General features: G+C 39.4%; 1 protein-coding gene across 3 annotated transcripts in view; it reads right to left on the minus strand.

Annotated features, from left to right (window-relative positions):
- Positions 1 to 563: 563 nt before the first annotated feature.
- Positions 564 to 20158, minus strand: part of LOC117404097 (hyaluronan and proteoglycan link protein 1) — a 32569-nt gene continuing 12974 nt past the window's right edge. For all 3 annotated transcript variants that reach the window (XM_034928298.2, XM_034006793.3, XM_034006794.3), the window contains exons 3-5: positions 11684 to 12043; positions 7824 to 8126; positions 564 to 3411 (exon numbers count right to left, since the gene is read on the minus strand). In XM_034928298.2, the coding sequence (XP_034784189.2) occupies positions 3122 to 3411; positions 7824 to 8126; positions 11684 to 12043 (953 nt within the window). In that variant the 3' untranslated portion in view covers positions 564 to 3121. The remainder of the gene's footprint in view (positions 3412 to 7823; positions 8127 to 11683; positions 12044 to 20158) is intronic.

Below are 20158 nucleotides of genomic sequence, written 5' to 3' on the forward strand. Positions count from 1 at the left end.
AAATGTAGAACACAGTTGAATGGCCACATCGTCACATGAGGAATTCTGTTAAGATCTGGCACTTTGGATTCTCCCGACAAGCTCAAAGCAAATTTGGTTGCAAAGGCAGATTATAATAACATATTCTAATGCAGGACCACTCAGAACGATTGCAAACAACATAATCTAATTATTAAAATTAAATTAAGTGTTTTGATAATATTTGAAGCTCTTTAATCCTCCATTGTAGAACATTAAAATCGACCCCACTGCCTTTTAAAAAGCCTTTGCAAATTACATGGGAATAGTCCCATGCAGATCTGCCAAGTTAGTAATGATTTGTTGTTAGACTCTACAAAGCAACAGCCTGACTCTTTTTTTTTTATGCTAGCTTGCATCGTGTTTAATCATCATCAGCAAACATAAAAGGAAAGAAAATTGAGCAATGCATCCTTTAGCTGCCTTTGAAGTTTACATAACATTAAAAAAAGGAAAACATTCCAGTAAATACAGCCCTATGACAGTAATTCATACAAATTTTTTGTAGCACAGTCAGGAAAAAGTACAACATTCTTTGCCACAGCTTTGTCTTTTCAAGGTTTTTATTTTCTTTGTTGGATTCGGTTCAAAAAGTATTTTACATATAGATACAAACGATACTGTTTTTTATTTCATAGATTAATACTTTTCTATATGTACATAACAAAATAGGAAAACTAATACTGTTGATGTTTGGAGTGTTGTTGTCGCTATCAAAAAACAGCATTTACCTTGAGAGTGTAGTAGGACTACTCTGCTTATTAGCCAATTCACCAATTCTCCATTCTGTACGCTGCCTTTAAAGGTGGTGACTAGCTGCCAGCACGAAATGAGCTGGCTACTGTACAGTACATAAACCCCTAATGGTAAAAACGCATGATATTGCCAGCAATGTCATTTAGCTAATAAGGTTCCAGCTTTGGCTAATATCATTTCCTATATAGTTTAGTGGCTACTGTTAAAAAATCTTAAGAGCACCCTCGTTTTAATCTCCCGAACTGTGGCATTCACAGTATTCTGACGCAAAGAAAATATTAAACATTGTAGCTACATATTTTATAAGATTATAACATGTTCAAGGCTAATTAAAATGAAGCTGCTACTTTTACAGTCTCTCTGTCCAGCAGTTCGTGTTGGTAACTGCTCTGAGTTGGTGCTAAATGCTGCATAGCAAATGGTTTCTCTTAAATATCTTAGGAAAGCGACTCAAAGGGGAAATGTGATACTTTTCAGGCAGGTTTAGGTTTTCTGGCGATAATGTGCGCGTTTGTCAGTGTTTTTTATTCTGTTGACCTTAACAGTTATAGGCAAAACAAATGTGTTTTGAAGTGATTTTAGTGACCATGTATTTTCATTTTAAAACATACTATCTGGTACGGCACTAATTACCTGAAATCTCTGTCTGCAGGCCTTGCTGCTTTCTTAGACCCCCTGGAGATTGAAACTGTCCCCATACCTTCAGGACCTTCTTCACCCAACCAGCTGCTTTCCATAATGACTGATTGCAGCCAGAAAGATTCTCTGACCCCGGACAATGCAAGATGAAATGACCTAGGAAGTAAAGCAGTAACAGATATCCTGTATGGCAAGTCAAGCAATCTTACTTTAACCTAGTGTAGTGCCAGATGTCATATGAAAACACACGGTTGCCATACCATGTGTTTCTTTCAAAACTGCACATTTGAGAGCTATATAGTATATGAACGTGCACGGCAGGTAATTTATTAGCTGCAACCACCTGTAACCCTTAAATGGACAATGCATCATTTTGATGTTGCTGCTCTAAAGATATGCAGTCAGAAGGTGCTCTACATAACAGCTACCTGTACCGTACTGAGCAGTATGCATTCATGCCACAAGCAGCAGGTCCTTTGACAGCTGTTGGTGCTTGATACTGTGATAAGAAATCAACTGTCTCATAACTTTCCCTCCCATAATGAAATGGTAAAATGTTCCTGATACAGATGGTCAGAACACTGGGGCATTATGCGTCAATGCTGGCATTAAGCCACCTCTCCCTTTTTGCCTCCTACTAAAGCAGCTGCGTGTTGATGCTATGGCTACAATGTGTCACGCTCAGAGTTTGTATTTACTTTAGCTCGAACAGGTTTAAAAAAATGTGTAGCACCACAAGGAACGAGAGAACCCAAACAATGGAGGTATTTTTTCATTTTAACTGCATTATTCTTGTAAAGCAAAGGGTCATTCCTGAACAATAATGTATTCCTATTCTAACTGTTTTAAAGATGTGTTGACTTGGTCAGCTTATACCCCCAAGATATATGCCACAGCTGGAATATTTTAGAGCAAATCCTGGATTTCATCAAACTTTATCTTGTGATTACCCAGAAAAATAGTTGATTGATGCAATCCAGGTGGATTCTATAGAGCATAAAGAAGCAATTCTGGCACTCACTCACCCCATGGAACACCCATCAAAAAGGATCAAGGACCTTCAAACTGTTTCTGTGTTCAAATGATCTTAATAAGAATTTTAAAAGTATCTAGAAACTTAAAGAAGTACATAAACTCTCTCTTAGTTATATGCATAAAGCCCTTTTTTTTGTTTCTGACATAACTTTTCTTTCTTTAGCAGGGAAGTATGATAATTGGGATGAGTTGCTGTTGTCCATAAGGGTTCTTATCTAGGATATGATGAATCTCCTTGCAGTGCACAATAAAAGTTAAAAAATGGCCAGAAAAAAACAGTTCCCCCTTCGAGAAGCTTTACTATTGTTTATATCAGTCCTAAAGATTTTTCAGGCTTTAGCATGCTCCACCCATTCATGGAAGTATATTTCTTTTGGGATGATGTAGCTCAATCATTTTGTCTTTTTCTTTTTTTATTCAGTTCTGCTATAATGCTAATTTTTGTATAGGCTATAGAGCTACAGATGCAATTATATTAATTTAAAATATCTAAGAATGATAAAAAAAAATGTAATGCTCGGATTCAGTTTACAAAAAAAATATATTTTTTTGTAAGTTTATGAAAATGATTTAAAAAAAAAAGGTTATCACAGTTTTGGTAACTTTATGAGTCCATACTATTGAGAATAATTCCCTCACGTGTATGTAAATGAATGGATTATCAGCTGTGCTCTCAGTTGTAGGTTCTGAAGCAGTAGACACCGTACAGCTTGTGTTTCTTGTCTGGGAACCCCACAAAGCGAACCGTCGCCTCGTCTGGACTGCAGCGTCGCCTGGGCCTGGAGATCGGGTAGCGGACACTGCCGTCAGCCAGCCAGCCTCCGTCACAGCGGTCGTATCCCATTAGCTTCCAAGCAGCGAACATCTGGCCCACTTTAGCGATCTGAGATCCGTCCTTCTGGCAAGCCTGGACTGCCTCATCGTAGGTCAGCTTGGTCGGGTGTATCAGGTAGTAAAAACGTCCTGCAAAATGACACAAGTGGGTTTCAGGCTATGTTCTCATTTTTTGACGTAATTCTCTTCTAAAAAAAAAAACCCTGAAATACCTAAAATGAAATAAAAGTCCTCTCCTAGAGGTGATCCGAATTGAAAGACCAATTTATTGTTCAGTGTGCTTGTGGAAGGGTGAGTAATTCACTGACACAGGAGACAGAAAACTGGATTTTCTAAGCAGCACTTGGGTGCACGATTTATTGCGGCCATAAGGTGGCACTGTTTCACTGTTGTAACCAGCAATGGTATCAGCGACTAACAGATCACGTTCCGTGCACATGCAGGTGCATAAAATAATAATCAAAAACAGAAGGTACAAAGAAAAAGAGAAAATAAAACACTAGTAATCAAAACTACAAAATAAAGGTGCTGCACTCTGCAGCGTTACCCCAACCACCACTATCCGCACGACTCAGGTCTCCGTCCTACGCTCACACGTTCCCTCAACCTGTTATACTTTCCGGGTCTACCCAAGTTTTTCCCTGCTACTAAAAAAAAATCATTTTTCTTTCATTTTATTTTGTTTTGTTCTCGTTCCTCTCTGGCTGTGCTTGGTCCGGTCGCAGCACTTCCACTGGCTTGTTTTTCATCTTAAAGGGGCAGGTCTGATAGAATAAAAGAGCATTATTTTATAGGCCCAGCAATGCCCCAAGGCCCACCTCTCATCCACTCAGAGAGAGGGAGAGCCAACACACCCTCTTCCCCACCTCTCCGTGTCACTGCCATGACTAACAGGCGGATCTTACGAGGCTGCTGCCCTCATCCTGCAGCACCATGCATGCGCCAGACAGTCAGCACAGATCTCCCCTGTTACATATCCTCCACCGGTCCATTCTAAAATCCAATGCCTTCCCAAGATAAAAAATCTGCATTTTGATGCAGCTTTCCTGCTCGGTGGACAACCCTGAAGGCATAGGGCTGCAGGGCCAAGTACCACCGAGTGATTCTGTCCTTCACTACAGAGTGAGAAAGGCCCTCTGGCACGACTCCGTCCACTGAACCGTATTTGGGGCAGCCTTCCTGGTGAGATCTGTCAAGGGAGTAGCGAGCGTGACGAAGCTTGGGATGAACTTCCTATAATAGCCCGCTAGTCCCAAGAAAGAGCGCACCTGGGTTTTGGTCGTAGGGACTGGCCAGTCAGCCAAGGCTTTCACCTTAGCAATCAGAGGTCTGATCTGGCCACTCCCTACTCGATACCCCAAATACTCCAACTCACTCTTCCCAATGGCACATTTCTTTGGGTTAGCAGTGAGCTCAGCCTCCCGCAAGGATTGCAGTACCGCCACTACCTTACACAGATGACTCGGCCAATCCTCACTGTGGATAACCACGTCATCTATGTAAGCAGCGGCGTACTGCTAATGGGGCCTCAAAACATGATCCATCATCCGCTGGAAAGTGGCTGGCACTCCGTGCAACCCAAAAGGCATGGTCTTAAATTGGTAGAACCCAAAGGGAGTTGAAAACGCCGTCCTCTCTTTGGATTATGGGGTCAGGGGTATCTGCCAGTACCCCTTCGTTAAATCCAGTGTCGTCATAATATGAGCCGTGCCTAGACGTTCCAGCAACTCGTCTACCCGGGACACGGGATAAGCATCAAACTTCGATTTTTCATTAATTCGCCTGAAGTCAATGCAAAACCAAGTTGACCCGTCTGGCTTATCCACTAAAACAATCAGACTGTTCCAGTCACTTTGGGACTCTTCTATTACCCCCAGTCTAAGTATCTCATCCATTTCCGTTTTTATTACCTGTCTTTTGCGTTCAGATATACGGTATGGCCTCTGGTGAACTAGCGCCCCGGCTCAATCTCAATGTGATGATGGGCTACTCAAGTCTGCCCCAGGACGGGAGAAAACACATCAGGAAATTCCGTCACCAGGGCCCGAGCCTGACATTTCTGTGTTGGTGTCAGATTATCTGTAATCTGTACCGACCCTTTTTTCGCTAACACAGAAAGATCAGGTCCCAGGTCTGTGACGTCACCTGCCTGCGCCACTAACAACGCCTCCTGTTGCAACCAGGGCTTCAAAAGGTTAACATGATAAATATGCTTTTCTCTCCGTTGCTCCGGCTGGCAGATCTCATCGTCCACCATCCCAATCCAGCGTGTAACCTTGAAAGGTCCTTGCCACTCAGCCAAGGACCTCAGCACTTTATCCCCTGAGCTCCTCTGTTGTACTGTGTCTCCTGTCTGTGCCGAGACTGTTGCAAATTGTCATGCGCCCATTTTCCAACAGACTCAAGACGTTTGCGCAGGTCCAACACATACAGGACGGTATTGATCAAATTATCCTACGGCTCCTCCCACATCTCTTTGACCAGATCAAGTACACCCTGTGGTCTCCACCCATACAACAACTCGAATGGTGAAAAACCTGTAGAACCCTGTAACCCTAACCCTAACCCAAACCCTAACCCTAACCCTACCCTGGGGTACCTCTCTGATCACAAAGAGAAGGGGAGGAATCAGCTGGTCCCAGTAACGCACATCGCTATTAATAAATCTGTGCAACATGTTCTTAAGGATCTTATTAAAAGTGTGGAGTAGTGGTTAGGGCTCTGGACTCTTGACCAGAGGGTCATGGGTTCAATCCCAGGTGGGGGACACTGCTCCTGTACCCTTGAGCAAGGTACTTTACCTAGATTGCTCCAGTAGAAACCCAACTGTATAAATGGATAATTGTATGTAAAAATAATGTGATATCTTGTAACAATTGTAAGTCGCCCTGGATAAGGGCATCTGCTAAGAAATAAATAATAATAATAATAATAATAATAATAATAATAATAATAATAATAATAATAATAATAATAATAACATAAAACTCACTAAATGCAGAGTCATCTACAGTATGCTATAGAAATTGCAGATCAGTGATCCAAGTTTGTATTCAGACAATGCAGGACAAATTCAAATGAGGTAATTACTACAGTGGCTACAAGATTGCATGGAGGTTTTCTACAGTGTGACAGCTTAGGGGAAATGAAAAATGAACACTGCAATCTGCAAATGCGTTTGGTCTGCAAAAATGTTTGCAGATCCTGTCGGATATTCTATTGGCCACATGCAGTATTAAAGCTGGGTGATTCGCGGCATCGAGATCTGATACTGTTTCTACCACTCAACTGGATTACAGTTGTGCAGTTGGCTACAATCGAGAGGAGGCCATTTGGCCCATCTTGCTCGTTTGGTTGTTAGTAGCTTATTGATTCCAGAATCTCATCAAGCAGCTTCTTGAAGGATCCCAGGGTGTCAGCTTCAACAACATTACTGGGGAGTTGGTTCCAGACCCTCACAATTCTCTGTGTAAAAAAGTGCCTCCTATTTTCTGTTCTGAATGCCCCTTTATCTAATCTCCATTTGTGACCCCTGGTCCTTGTTTCTTTTTTCAGGTTGAAAAAGTCCTCTGGGTTGATATTGTCAATACCTTTTAGAATTTTGAATGCTTGAATCAGATAACCACGTAGTCATCTTTGTTCAAGACTGAATAGATTCAATTCTTTTAGCCTGTCTGCATACGACATGCCTTTTAAACCTGGGATAATTCTGGTCGCTCTTCTTTGCACTCTTTCTAGATGAGCAATATCCTTTTTGTAACGAGGTGACTAGAACTGAACACAATATTCTAGATGAGGTCTTACTAATGCATTGTAAAGTTTTAACATTACATTCCCTTGATTTAAATTCAACACTTTTCACAATATATCCGAGCATCTTGTTGGCCTTTTTTATAGCTTCCCCATATTGTCTAGATAAAGCCATTTCTGAGTCAACATAAACTTCTTCAATTTCAGTATCTTCCATATGATATTTATAATGCACATTTTTATTGCCTGCGTGCAGTACCTTACACTTTTCTATTAAATGTAATTTGCCAATTGTCTGCCCAGTTCTGAATGCTGTCTAGATCATTTTGAATGACCTTTGCTGCTGCAACAGTGTTTGCCACTCCTCCTATTTTGTGTCATCTGCAAATTTAACAAGTTTCCATACTATACCAGAATCTAAATCATTAATGTAGATTAGTAATAGCAGAGGACCTAATACTGATCCCTGTGGTACACCACTGGTTACCTCGCTCCATTTTGAGGTTTCTCCTCTAATCTGTACTTTCTGTTTTCTACATGTTAACCACTCCCTAATCCATGTGCATGCATTTCCTTGAATCCCTACTGCGTTCAGTTCAGATTTTAATCTTTCTATCCCTTGTCTCAGAAATTGACCTTTTGTTTCCTGATTTCAATGTGTCTGTTGGCTTTGTTAAAACATCGATATACTTTTTGCCAAACCATTTCCATATGGTAGGCGTTTCCATGGAAGTAAAGTTATAAACTTGGTTGATAACTTGAAATCTGGTAGAATGGAAACCTCTGCTTACCTTTATAGTTGGAAGTGAAGCAGAAGACATCATATCTGCCCTTCTCTTTATCACGAAGGCCGTAGTTTCTCACACCAGGGACAGTATCCTTGCCTCCACAGGGTTCTCTGGGTTTGGTAATGGGATATTGCACCGATCCGTCACTCAGCCAGCCCGCATTACACCAGTCTAGACCTCCTCTCCACGCATCATACAGCTGGTCGAAGGAAGCAATCACTGCATCCTGGTCCTGGCAGGTCTGCTGAGCCTCTTGGAAGTTCAGGTTGTAGCGCCCCATTCGAGGAAAGTAGGGGAACACAATGCCTGTGGAAGAAAACTTCTGTGAGTAAAAAGAAACAAGCAAGTAGCCACTGTTGATCTGGAATTCGTATTGCCTTTCAATGGTTCAAGGTGCTTCGCATTTGACTAACAGTAAAAAATAAACAAAAAACTATGACAATGGTAGAAAGCTTTGTCAGACAACTTGATCTTCAGTATGTTATTGAACATTTAAAGATGAGCTTCTTAATTTATAACGTGTTGCAAGTTTTTATAAGAACTGAAGCAGGTTAAAATGTTCCAGACCACCCTTTAGTGTTTACAAAAATGTATTACTTCACCATTGCTGCATCCTGTGTTGTACGTATTGCTGAGATATATTTTTCAACACAATGACAATTGTTTTGATTTTTTTTTTCACGCATCCTAGGTCATAAATCAGTTGGAGAATGAAACTGAACATGTTTCACACGTTATTCTAGGCCGCGTCTACTAGGAGGGGCTGCCTTCTGTCTGTCACTGAATCTTGTGTTTGCATCCAAATGAATGCTCCTCCCTGCAGCAACGCAGCTCCGATTGAAAAGCAATAGTGGGAACAGAAAAACAGCGTCGGCTTTGTTGAAGGGGGAGCATTGATTTGGATACAAACACAGGATTCAGTGTAGGAAACTGTACCTAAACTAATGCTGACGATAATTTTACCCAGGATGTGTGAATAAAAATATCAAAACATTGTGATTGGGTTAAAAAATAAATCTCAGCAATATGTTGTAATTAATACAGGGTGTTGCATAACCCTAAATACACATGTATATATGATTTCCATTACACGAGAGTAGATGTTAAAACTTCATGCTGATTTGAACTCGGCTCTCGCCAAGATAAGCACCAACTAAGACGCAGCTTTACAGTAAACTAATGTGATCCATCTGTGTCTCCATCCATTTGCGCTTCCTTCCATATGATGATGTAGATATCCTTCTGTCAGGTGTTGATGGCTGAAGTGTAATGCTGGCTCCAGGGATCAGCTTATTGCCTCCTAGCGCATCAGCACACACAACGGCTGCGATGCTGGCTCCGGGGATCAAAAGTAAACCCCTGAGCTTACTAACAATGTGCCTGTGTCCAATGTACATATATCAAATTTCATTGTATATATGTTACGGTAAAAGTCTGAATCAGGCCAATCTTAAGTTTTACAGGTAACTGTCAACGTTTACCAAGTAAGGTGGTAAATGTCTGGAATTATGAAGAATTATATTGCTTTTCGGACATATACCAAAAATGTATTGGTAAAGGCACTTGGTTATTCTTGAGATTTACCAGTAAATGTCTGAAGTAAAGTGGTATCATGTTGACTTGTATGGAAAATTATATTGTTCACCTTTAATAACTTAAGAAATGTCATAGCACATTTATCTCTGAGTTTAAAAAGACACAGCAGCATTTTTTACTTGTTCTATGAAGGACACAAGAAGCCAAACTAATATAAAAGACTTAATAGAAAAACTAAATCTCAGATGGGTCTTGTAGATGTAACAGAAATGGATTTCTCTTGTTAGAAGAAAAAAAAGTGTCCTTTCATTTTTCATCGGACTTAAAATAGAACAGCTTCCACTGTGTGAGCTGTGAGGCAATGAAATGTGTTCGTCAGACAAGGAGTGCAGCCATTTACTTGTAAGAAAAATATGAATTGAAACCCATTATAACACAGTATTCATCACATATCCGACTGTGTGGGACCAGAGTAAGGGGGATATGTAAAAAGTCGGATAAAGGAATCCTGTTTTAAATACCATTCTACACAGCTGTAACAATTACTATATTCACACAATTATTGTTTTGAGATTCCGCTTTTATTAGGGAGCTCCCCTAAATCCCTTGTTTAGAAAGATACAGGGTATTCATGCTTGTGACAGAGTAGCCATCTGCCGTGTGTGTGCGTGCATTCGCTGCTGAGTGACAGACAGGAAATCGAGACGGTTGAAGTTGATACGCCCCGCAGTCCAACAGGTTTTATTTACATATCAACACATACATGTTTTTTTGTTCATTGCAATGAATTTAAACAATTTTGGAAAGGTGCCAGGTTAATGACCTTGGATTATTCCTCCACTGTGTGGGTACTATGACCATTCAATCTGACTCCCCCAGGAAACAATATAAAATAACCAAGTGTTGTTGTTTAAGATGCATTTTTATCATATTTTTGTTTCAATGGTAACATCATTTGCTAACATTCAGGTTACAGCTTGCACCAAGGTATTTTTTTAAATGTCTTTGGATTGTGTCTTGTGCACAGGGGTAGCCAGGTATTAGTAACAACCTTTGGGGGAAGGCAGCCAATTCCAGGCAGTATTATGAGTCAGCAACAAACTCACTATAAAGATATGGCCATGGGCCAAACATACGGTAACCTATATTATTTGCCAACAGCATCTAATAAATCTTTTGGTTATTTTTTACTTTATGGATCTGAAAGAAATATTCACACGTTTTTCCTGTACATGATTTGGTATGCATTACTTTTCTGTGATTTACTAAGCCTTTTCCTTGGTATACTGCAGTAAACAAGTCTTATCGTATTATTTAAATATAAAGACACCCTTATTGTCCTCCACCTCCTCTTCTTTACTCTACATCTGTCCCCCGTCCTTCACTGAGTGTCCCACAAATATCAGAAATATGGACCAAGACAGTTTATGTATTGCATGGGTCGACCTGTTATATTTCTTCTGAAGGTCTTTAGAATGGATTTCACTGTATTTAGATTTCACATGTTCTTTTAAATGTAAATTCATATGGAAATCGCTGATAAAAAGTTGGAAGTATTGTCCATTAGATAAATCACTGGTGGAGTGAACTACTCTCTGCACTCTGCCTTTTTCAGCTACCTGTTTACAAGTTATTGCAACATCACTGGGTCACATACTTTATGCTCAGTATAGCTCAGTCAAGTTTGATAAAAAAATATATTATATAATATATTTACAAATACAGTTAGTAAAAAACAGCTAAAATGCCTACTGCATTAATCGTCTGCACTGTGTGCTATTTGCTCCAAGCCAAAGTGAAAATTAGAGTTTGCAGATCTTTGCTAAAATTCACCTGGGGAAATGTTTCATGGCTGAAAAAGGAGTCGGACCTCTTACAGCCTCTACCGGTTTCTGTTCTTTCTGTCATGCAGTAATATCATTCTCCATTTTCTTGTCAAACATCGGCTCAGAAAACAAAACTTTTTGTGCTACATCAGTTTTTTCATCAGTTGCCAGGACATCTTAGGACCCTGGACAGACATTTTTGTGAACAGTTATTTTAAAAACAGAAAAAACCAACAACCTATATCCCGTAGTTTAGATGAGATGTTAATTGATTGTCACAAACAATTAAAAATGGCCAAAGTCTAAGGCTGTATTTCTTGTTGACTAATTGCTTTTGAGAGTGACAGCTGAAGAACCAATCAAAACCTTGCACCCACTGACTGCTCCTGAACCCTCTGAAGTGGATTTTACATTTGCATTACTACGAGTAAATAAGATGTGGGGTGGGAGGGGCACAGATATTAAATAAATATAACACAGTCATAGCAAAATAGCAATTACCTTGTAAATCGAGAGTGACAACCCCAGTGTCATCCTCCAGTCCTTCAATGATCTCACATTTGTATTTCCCGTAGTCGTCCAAGGTGACGTCAGTGATGACGAGGGAGGCGTCCCTGTCACTGGCTTCCTGCAGAAATACCCTGCCATGGTAGCTGCCGTAGCTTTTCTTATGGTTGCCCATGGCAACAAAGACATCAATCTCCTTGAGGTAATCTGTGGTGAGCTTAGTCCATTTGATCCTCGTCTTGGGGCTGTTAGCAGTGCCGTCGCGGTGGAACTTGCAAGGCAGTGTAGCGTTGCCACCGCGGTGGGAGATTACTTTGGTCTGCTCCATCTCCACTGATAGACGAGGTCCATTTTCTGAAATGAGCCAGATAACTTGTGTTAATAAAGGTACAATGAAGAGTACTGTAGCCTTCAACACAATCTTTTAAACTATAGAAAAGTTCACAATTGGCCCCTTTTCCTTTTAGATAACATGATTACAAAAATATAATTTTTTATTTACAGTATATTACAATATAATTAAGTACTATATGTACTATCTATCTATCTATCTATCTATCTATCTATCTATCTATCTATCTATCTATCTATCTATCTCTCTCTATATTCCATACTTATTCGAGATACTAGCTTTCATGTGGATTACATTTAGAGATCTAAATACAAGGATGCATGTCTTTCAAAGCCTTACAATGATAAGGCTTTAGCATCCAGTGTATTTTATAATATTATAGTATTGCCCTTTATCTGAGTGCCATTTAATTAGTTGGACAGCTACAGTATAACTTTAATTTAGATGTGCACTGGAGTTAATGTTAAGAACGGCAGAAAATTATAATCACTGCACTGTACATGCAGACAGTTACTGCATATGGCATAATGCACACTCCATGGCTATATAGTTGTCTTACTGAGGTCATGGAACTAGGACATATCACCAAGTACCAAATTAAATGGCAGCTCTGCAAATGTGCTGTTCTGCAGACTAACAGTATGCTTGTGAATAAATATGAATGTGCTGTTCTGCAGACTAACAGTATGCTTGTGAATAAATATGAATGTGCTGTTCTGCAGACTAACAGTATGCTTGTGAATAAATATTAATTGATCAGATGTAGTGATGCATGTAAAGCTGAGTTTTACAGTATCTTAATGCTATCCTACCAAAACAGCAAATGAATGGGGAGAAGCTGTCTGGCCCTGTCGGCTGTTCCCTTGCTGGAACACCATTAGCTCCAGGACTGTTCTTTCTTGAATGACTCTAGTGTTTGAAACACCTGTCCTCCTCAAATATTACACACCAGCAAAGAGGTGAACAATATATTTAGTTGGACATCTGAAAATACCACATAAAATGCAGCTTAAGGTTAAATCAATTCCTATGTATCACCCATGAAAACACTACCATAGTCTTGATAGTACTACCTCCATAGAAATCTAATACTGAAAATGTCTAGCCAGATCGATGTAAAACCCATTGTATAAGTCACTAACTTACAAAGTTCATTCTCTTATTAATGGGTTAGTTAATAAGGGGAGAGCAGGTCAGTTCTCAATGGTGCATGCCCATTACTCCATATACAAGCTTCCCATAGTAAAAGCAGTGTAATAAAGCATAGTAAAAGTATGGTAATGCATAGGTAAGCGTTGTAAATCCTACAGAGGTATGGTAAAGCATATTTATGAGCACTGAGTGCAATTTGAAAGCATGATGGCAACAGTTTCAAAACCACTGTATACTCTAACAAAAATACAGAGAATAGCTTATCAAGATTCTATTTTTAGTCAATTTTCTTTTTCTTTTTATAGATTTAGCGTCTATTCAACTTAACTTAGAACCATGCACATAATGTAACACCATATTTAATGAGAAAGCAGCGTCTTTCATCATCAAGTTAACATACTTTGTGCCACTGGACTATTCATAAAGCCACTAACCCACACAGTTACAGCAATGGGGGTGCTAATTATAATACATTCACCCTTAATCTCCATCGTAATAGTGGCTTTTAAAAAGTGTCAAATGAGAAAAAAGCAACAACAGGGATTTTGATAACTAATGTTTTTTTGTGTATTTTAAACAGGGTTAACATTGAGCATCTGGCTTCACTTTTACAATATTTTCAGACTGTAAATAGGTTAAATAGGCTAAAATCGTAGAGACAAGCTATCAATATAGTGATTTGTTTGGTGCTGAATCAAAGCAAAACAATGACATTTACTTATTTTTAATGGAAGCATGTTATTAACAGGGATATCACTGAAGATACTGCATACATATATATATATATATATATATATATATATATATATATATATATATATATATATATATATATATATACACTACCGGTCAAAAGTTTTAGAACACCTCCATTTTTCCAGTTTTTATTGAAATTTACGCAGATTAATGTCTCAATGTACTCTGAAATTAAAGCATAGAACAAATAAACAATTGGAGATAAAAAAAGAAATCATGGAATCGTTTTGTTTAACAAAATTTAATCTAAATTTTTGACTCATCAAAGTAGCCACCTTTTGCAGATATAACAGCTGAACACACTCGTGGCATTCTTTCTACAATGGAAATCAAATATTGTTCGGAAAGTTCTTCCCAACACTGTTGCAGAAGTTCCCACAAATGTGTTGCACTTGTAGGTTGCTTTGCTTTCACCCTTCTGTCCAGTTCATCCCAAACCAGATCGATGGGGTTTAAGTCTGGAGACTGTGCTGGCCATGCCATGATTTGAAGCCTACCGTCTTGTTCTTTTCTTCTAAGGTAGTTCTGACATAGCCTGGAGGTATGTTTTGGGTCATTATCTTGCTGTAGGATGAACCCCTGACCAACTAGGCGTATACCAGAGGGTATTGCATGGCGCTGCAAAATGCTGTGGTAGCAGTTTTGGTTCAGGGTGCCACTCACGCTGTGCAAGTCGCCGACTCTGGATCCAGCAAAAGAGCCCCAGACCATCACGCTTCCTCCTCCATGTTTGACAGTTGGTGTCACACACCGAGGAACCATCCTTTCGCCTACTCGACGGCGTACAAAAACCATGCGTGATGAACCGAAGATTTCAGATTTTGATTCATCAGTCCATAAGACCTTCTTCCAGTCTTCAGTAGTCCACTGGCGGTGCTTCATGGCCCAGGCAAGCCTCTTTTTCTTATTTTGCCACCTTAGCAATGGCTTTCTTACTGCCACTCGACCTGTCAAACCTGCAGCTCGAAGTCTTCTCTTCACAGTTGAAACTGAGACTTGCTTACTTCGACCAGTGTTAAGCTGTGCTTGAATCTGTTGTCCTGTGAGCCGCCTATCACGCAAGCTGTTGACTCTCAGAAACTTGTCTTCTGATTCTGTTGTGGCTTTGGGTCTGCCAGACCTCTTCCTGTCAGAGTTTCCTCCAGTTTCCAAGTACCTTTTGATGGTGTAGGAAACTGTACTCACTGACACCTTGGCTTTCTTTGCAATTTTTCTAAAGGAAAGTCCTACACTTTTAAGGGTTATAATGGTCTGTCTGTCTTCCTTTGTTAATTGCCTTAATCTCGCCATTATGAGAGCAATATACTACTTCCTGCAGTACAATACTGTACAAATAATGCTTAAGAGGGTGTAGTAACACAGTCTGTTCCAACACTGCTTTTATACAGACAGAGGGTTTGTAAGTAATCAACAAAAGTTGGGACACCTGTAGGAATTGTTAGCATCAACTTTCAAGGCTTAATTTACTTCCATTGCTGCAGAACAGCTGTAAGTTGTTAACCCATTACTTGTTCCCTGAAAAAGGCATTTTTGTATAACTCTGAAATGTACATTATTTTTCAGTTTTTGGTAACCTCAACTTTTTTTTTTAACCTCTGGCAGTTTACCGCTTACCTTTGTACCATTTCAGGTTATTCACTGGACTTGAACTGCTTACATTTCAATAAAAACTGGAAAAATGGGGGTGTTCTAAAACTTTTGACCAGTAGTGTATATAATGTGTTGGTGGCTGTCCCTGCCATACAAATGTGTGGGCGTGGGAGCCACAGGTGTAATTCTTTTTTTTTTAAAGTTGAATTTGTGTCACCTGGCTGTAAAAAGGTAGTGTGTAAACCGTAAACACCTTATATGTCCAGTTTTGTTAGTTTAGGGACTGTAAAAAGTTTTAGTTAGTACTCCATGTGTGAGTTAGGTTTTAGTTTTGTTTTGATTTTCTTTTATTTCTGTAATCAATAAAAATGCGTAAAATTGCTGAAAAAATTAAAATCATGTGTCTGGGTCAGCTTGAAAAGGGGCTACGAACCTAAAAATAGTACTATGTGTATATATATATATATATATATATATATATATATATTGTAACACAGCAGGAAACATGTGCGTATGCACATTTGAGTTAGTTGTTTTATTAGTAATTATCCCCTGCACCTGGCTATCATTGTAAATTACAGCCAGGTGCAGGGTATTTAAAGAAAGCAGCCAGTTTGTTCGGGGCTGCTGTGTGAAGAGCCCGCTTGTGAGTGAGTGCAGACGAACAAAGAAAAGGTAGCGTGAAACCTTTTTGTCGTGTGTTAAACCTGTGTGGTTTGGTTTTTGTTTTATTTTGTTTGGCAGGTAAACGGTTTAGCCATCCTGCGAGTTAGTCAGGGACCTGCCTGTTTAGTTAGTGCTCCAAAAAAGGAGCTAGGTGTTTATTTTGTGTTTCAGTTTGTTTGTTTATTAAAGTAGCGTGTCAGCGCAGCTAAAAATCAATTTCTTCTGTCTGGGTCAGTATTTTAAAGGGGCAACGAACGACTGTGAGTGCCAGCCGGTTTACAATATATATATATATATATATATATATATATAAACGCTTTGCACACATCAATTACAATGCCACTGGAAAACCAATTAGTTTGAAAGTCAGGTAGCTTTTAATACTGCAGAGCTTGTAAATCAAGTTACCCAGGAGCATGACGCCAACCATTGGAACAAACTCAAAAGATGTGCTGTGACATTTAATTTGACATTTAGCAATTATTACACCAGTATTTTATCAGCCTGTTCAGAAGTGTAATACTGTGGCTTAGGCATTCTAAAGACCTACAAGATTACCATAAAAGTATGAACCTCCATAAACTAAACACCTCATAAACAGTTATGAAAGTGGAGCCAAATCTTAATTAACACAGCCACTGGTCAAGTATGCTTATATCTAGTGCCCATGTTGGTATTTACTGTCCATCTACTTTTGATATGCAGTACTGTGCTGGTATTTCTATATCCGTTTATGGGCTCATATTTCGAAACCTTTTCCAGTCTATGTTGACGTCTTAAGTGACTGACCTTTAACTGTTGTTTGAACTAACTGGGTTTTTTTATACAGAATGTACTGGCAATATCATGCTTTCTGTAATATAAAATGTTATCATAAATATTAAAATGTCTCCTGCCCTTGATATATATATATATATACACACAATCACAGCAAGTACTGCAACAGATGAATGCAGAAGGACTGGCAATGGGGCATTTGTTCCCTGTTTTGCATGCTCAAATCCCTGGCATTATACATATTTTGGTATCTCTAAATCATCTCCACTTTGAATGTACTGTATACAAGAATTCTTTTTAGCATGTATCAGAATTGGGCTCTTTGTTTTTAAGCTGGCCCCCTGATATTATAGGGGGGTGAGTTGCACCTGGTCAGTACTGAGATGGGAAGGCGCCTAGGAACATTTATTTATGTATTTGTACAGATTAATATCTTAATAAAAGCAAGTTCTGTATAAGGCATGCTATCTTAACACTGTTTTTCTTACCACAGTCACGCACCATGAGAACTACACCCTAACTGCAGTATACTTCAATGCCAAAACAGCAGTCTAACTACAACATGGAGTGTTTTCTCCTGCATTTAAACTGCAGCATATCTTTTCTATGAAGATTTGATTGTAACCACTACCATGTCAAGTTTGAGACAATACAGATAGGTATACAGTATGTCCAATATGTGTTAATGCTTGTGCTCTTCATAGAATATATGATCACATTTTGCATTGCTACCCTTTAAGCTATTGTTTTTAATAGAAGCTTGTGTAATATACAAATCATCCCCCAATATGTGTCTTCTGAACTAGAAGAGACCATAACTAAGGCAATGTCATTGATCTCCACCTATGTTCCCTAAGCGCTGGTTCTACACTGATATGAAACTGTAATTATGTATGTACAGTGCAGCTACACTACAGTTAAACTGCGCTGCCGATGCAATGCATTTGCTCTGGATCTTGTATAGTATTATCAAGGTGAAACACTGATAACATACCAGATTGGTCCTAGGGATGATTATTAATCAGCTGACAACCACCTATGGTTGTTGGACATGAACAAATCAGAGTTCCAAAGTTCAAGTTAGGCGCTGTTTTTGAATAACCCAATCACATATACAGTATATATTACGGTACATTTGTTTTCTGAACATAGCACTTTTCTGTGTTTTTCTGTGTGACTTGGAACATGTCATCAAAAAACGATATTCCCATACATTTTATGAAAACTGTGTTTACAGTACATGACGTGACATTGTAATTACTTATCCTCTCGCTCCTGTACCTGATTTACCGTCTTCTCATTAAAATCGCAACAGTGGTTTACAGCACTTCACCTCATTGAACATTAACTTGCACTAAAATCCTCATGTCCAGCTTCTGAACCAGCATTATAATCTGTTGAGTCAACATGATTATCTAAAAGCTTGCACAACCAGCTTTGACCAGACTAAACACTATGCTGGCCATTGCTGAAATTCAGTGGGGCCAGGCTCTGTGTCAGATGGCTGTTATTCAAGTCACTTAAGAACAACTGGGTGTACCAATGTCAGAATCTAAAGCAAACTAGGATGACGTCAGCAACCCATGGGAAGTGAAAGGCTGGTTGCCAATGAATGCTGAAGTCTCATAGACGTCCAGAAAGCTTAATAGCTCAAAAGTATTTAATGTTTAGCAATTTTCCTCTGTAAATTGGACAGATTAGAAATCAATGAGGCTGAAAGTCGTGAAGAAAATAACCTGGCACATTCCCATGAAACTCAAAACACATTTAAAAGTGGTGTCCCACCCAGGCCTTTGTTAAAATGTCCTGAAACTCAGTTTTTATTCCATGGAATATACAGCTGTGTGCATTATTCTATTGAGGAACCAAAGCCTTTCAACACAGTGTAGATCTACTTTGACAGTGAAACCATAGTTGCATCACCATGAAAAGATTAGATTTCATGATGTACCTTTTGTAAAATAAGACTCTTTTTAGCAAATTGCTTTCAAAATCATAGTTGGGCTGGGCATCTGTGAAATGATTTAGTAGTTTTTTCCATACAGTGCCTATAGAAAGTATTTTTTTTTTTTCATTTACCTACACATCCTACCCCACAACTTCCAAGTGAAAAAAATATTCTGGAAATTTGTAGAAAATTAATAAAAAAAATAAAAACTGAAATAGCTTGGTTGGATAAGTGTCCACCCCCCTTGTAATAGCAATCCTAAATTAGCTTAGGTGTAACCAATCGCCTTCAAAATCACACACCAAGTTAAGTGGGCTCCACCTGTGTTAAATTGTAGTGATTCACATGATTTCAGGATAAATTCAGTAGTTCCTGTAGGTTCCCTCTGCTCAACCAAGGTGCTTTCAAAAGAACTCCGGGACAAGTTGTTGAAAGGCACAGATCAGGGGATGGGTATAAAAAAATATCAAAGTCCTTGAATATCCCTTGGAGCATGGTCAAGACGATTATTAAGAAGTGGAAGGTGTATGGCTCCACCAAGACCCTGCCTAGATCAGGCTGTCCCTCCAAACTGGATGACCAAGCAAGAAGGAGACTGATCAGAGAGGCTACCAAGAGGCCAATGGCAACTTTGCAAGAGCTACAGGCTTTTGTGGCCAAGACTGGTCAAAGTGTGCATGTGACAACAATATCCCAAGCATTTCACAAATCTGACCTGTATGGTAGGGTGGCAAGAAGGAAGACATTACTCAAGAAAGCCCACCTTGAATCCCATTTGAAGTATGCAAAAAAAACACTCAGGAGATTCTGTAGCCATGTGGCAAAAAGTTTTGCGGTCTGACGAAACTAAAATTGAACTTTTTGGCCTAAATGCAAAGCGTTATGTTTGGCAAACCCAACACAGCACATCACCCAAAGAACACCATCCCTACTGTGAAGCACGGTGGTGGCAGCATCATGTTATGGGGATGTTTCTCATCAGCAGGGACTGGGGCACTTGTCAGGATAGAAGGGAAAATGAATGGAGCAAAGTACAGAGAAGTCTTTGAGGAAAACCTGCTGCCCTCTGCAAGAAAGCTGAAAGCTGGGATGGAAGTTTACCTTTCAGCATGACAACGACCCAAAGCACATAGCGAAAGCTACACTGGAGTGGCTGAAGGACAAAAAGGTAAATGTCCTTGAGTGACCCAGTCAGAGCCCCAATCTAAATCCAATCGAAAATGTGTGG

The sequence above is a fragment of the Acipenser ruthenus genome, chromosome 2 (assembly GCF_902713425.1).
Source record: "Acipenser ruthenus chromosome 2, fAciRut3.2 maternal haplotype, whole genome shotgun sequence".
NCBI lineage: Eukaryota > Metazoa > Chordata > Actinopteri > Acipenseriformes > Acipenseridae > Acipenser > Acipenser ruthenus.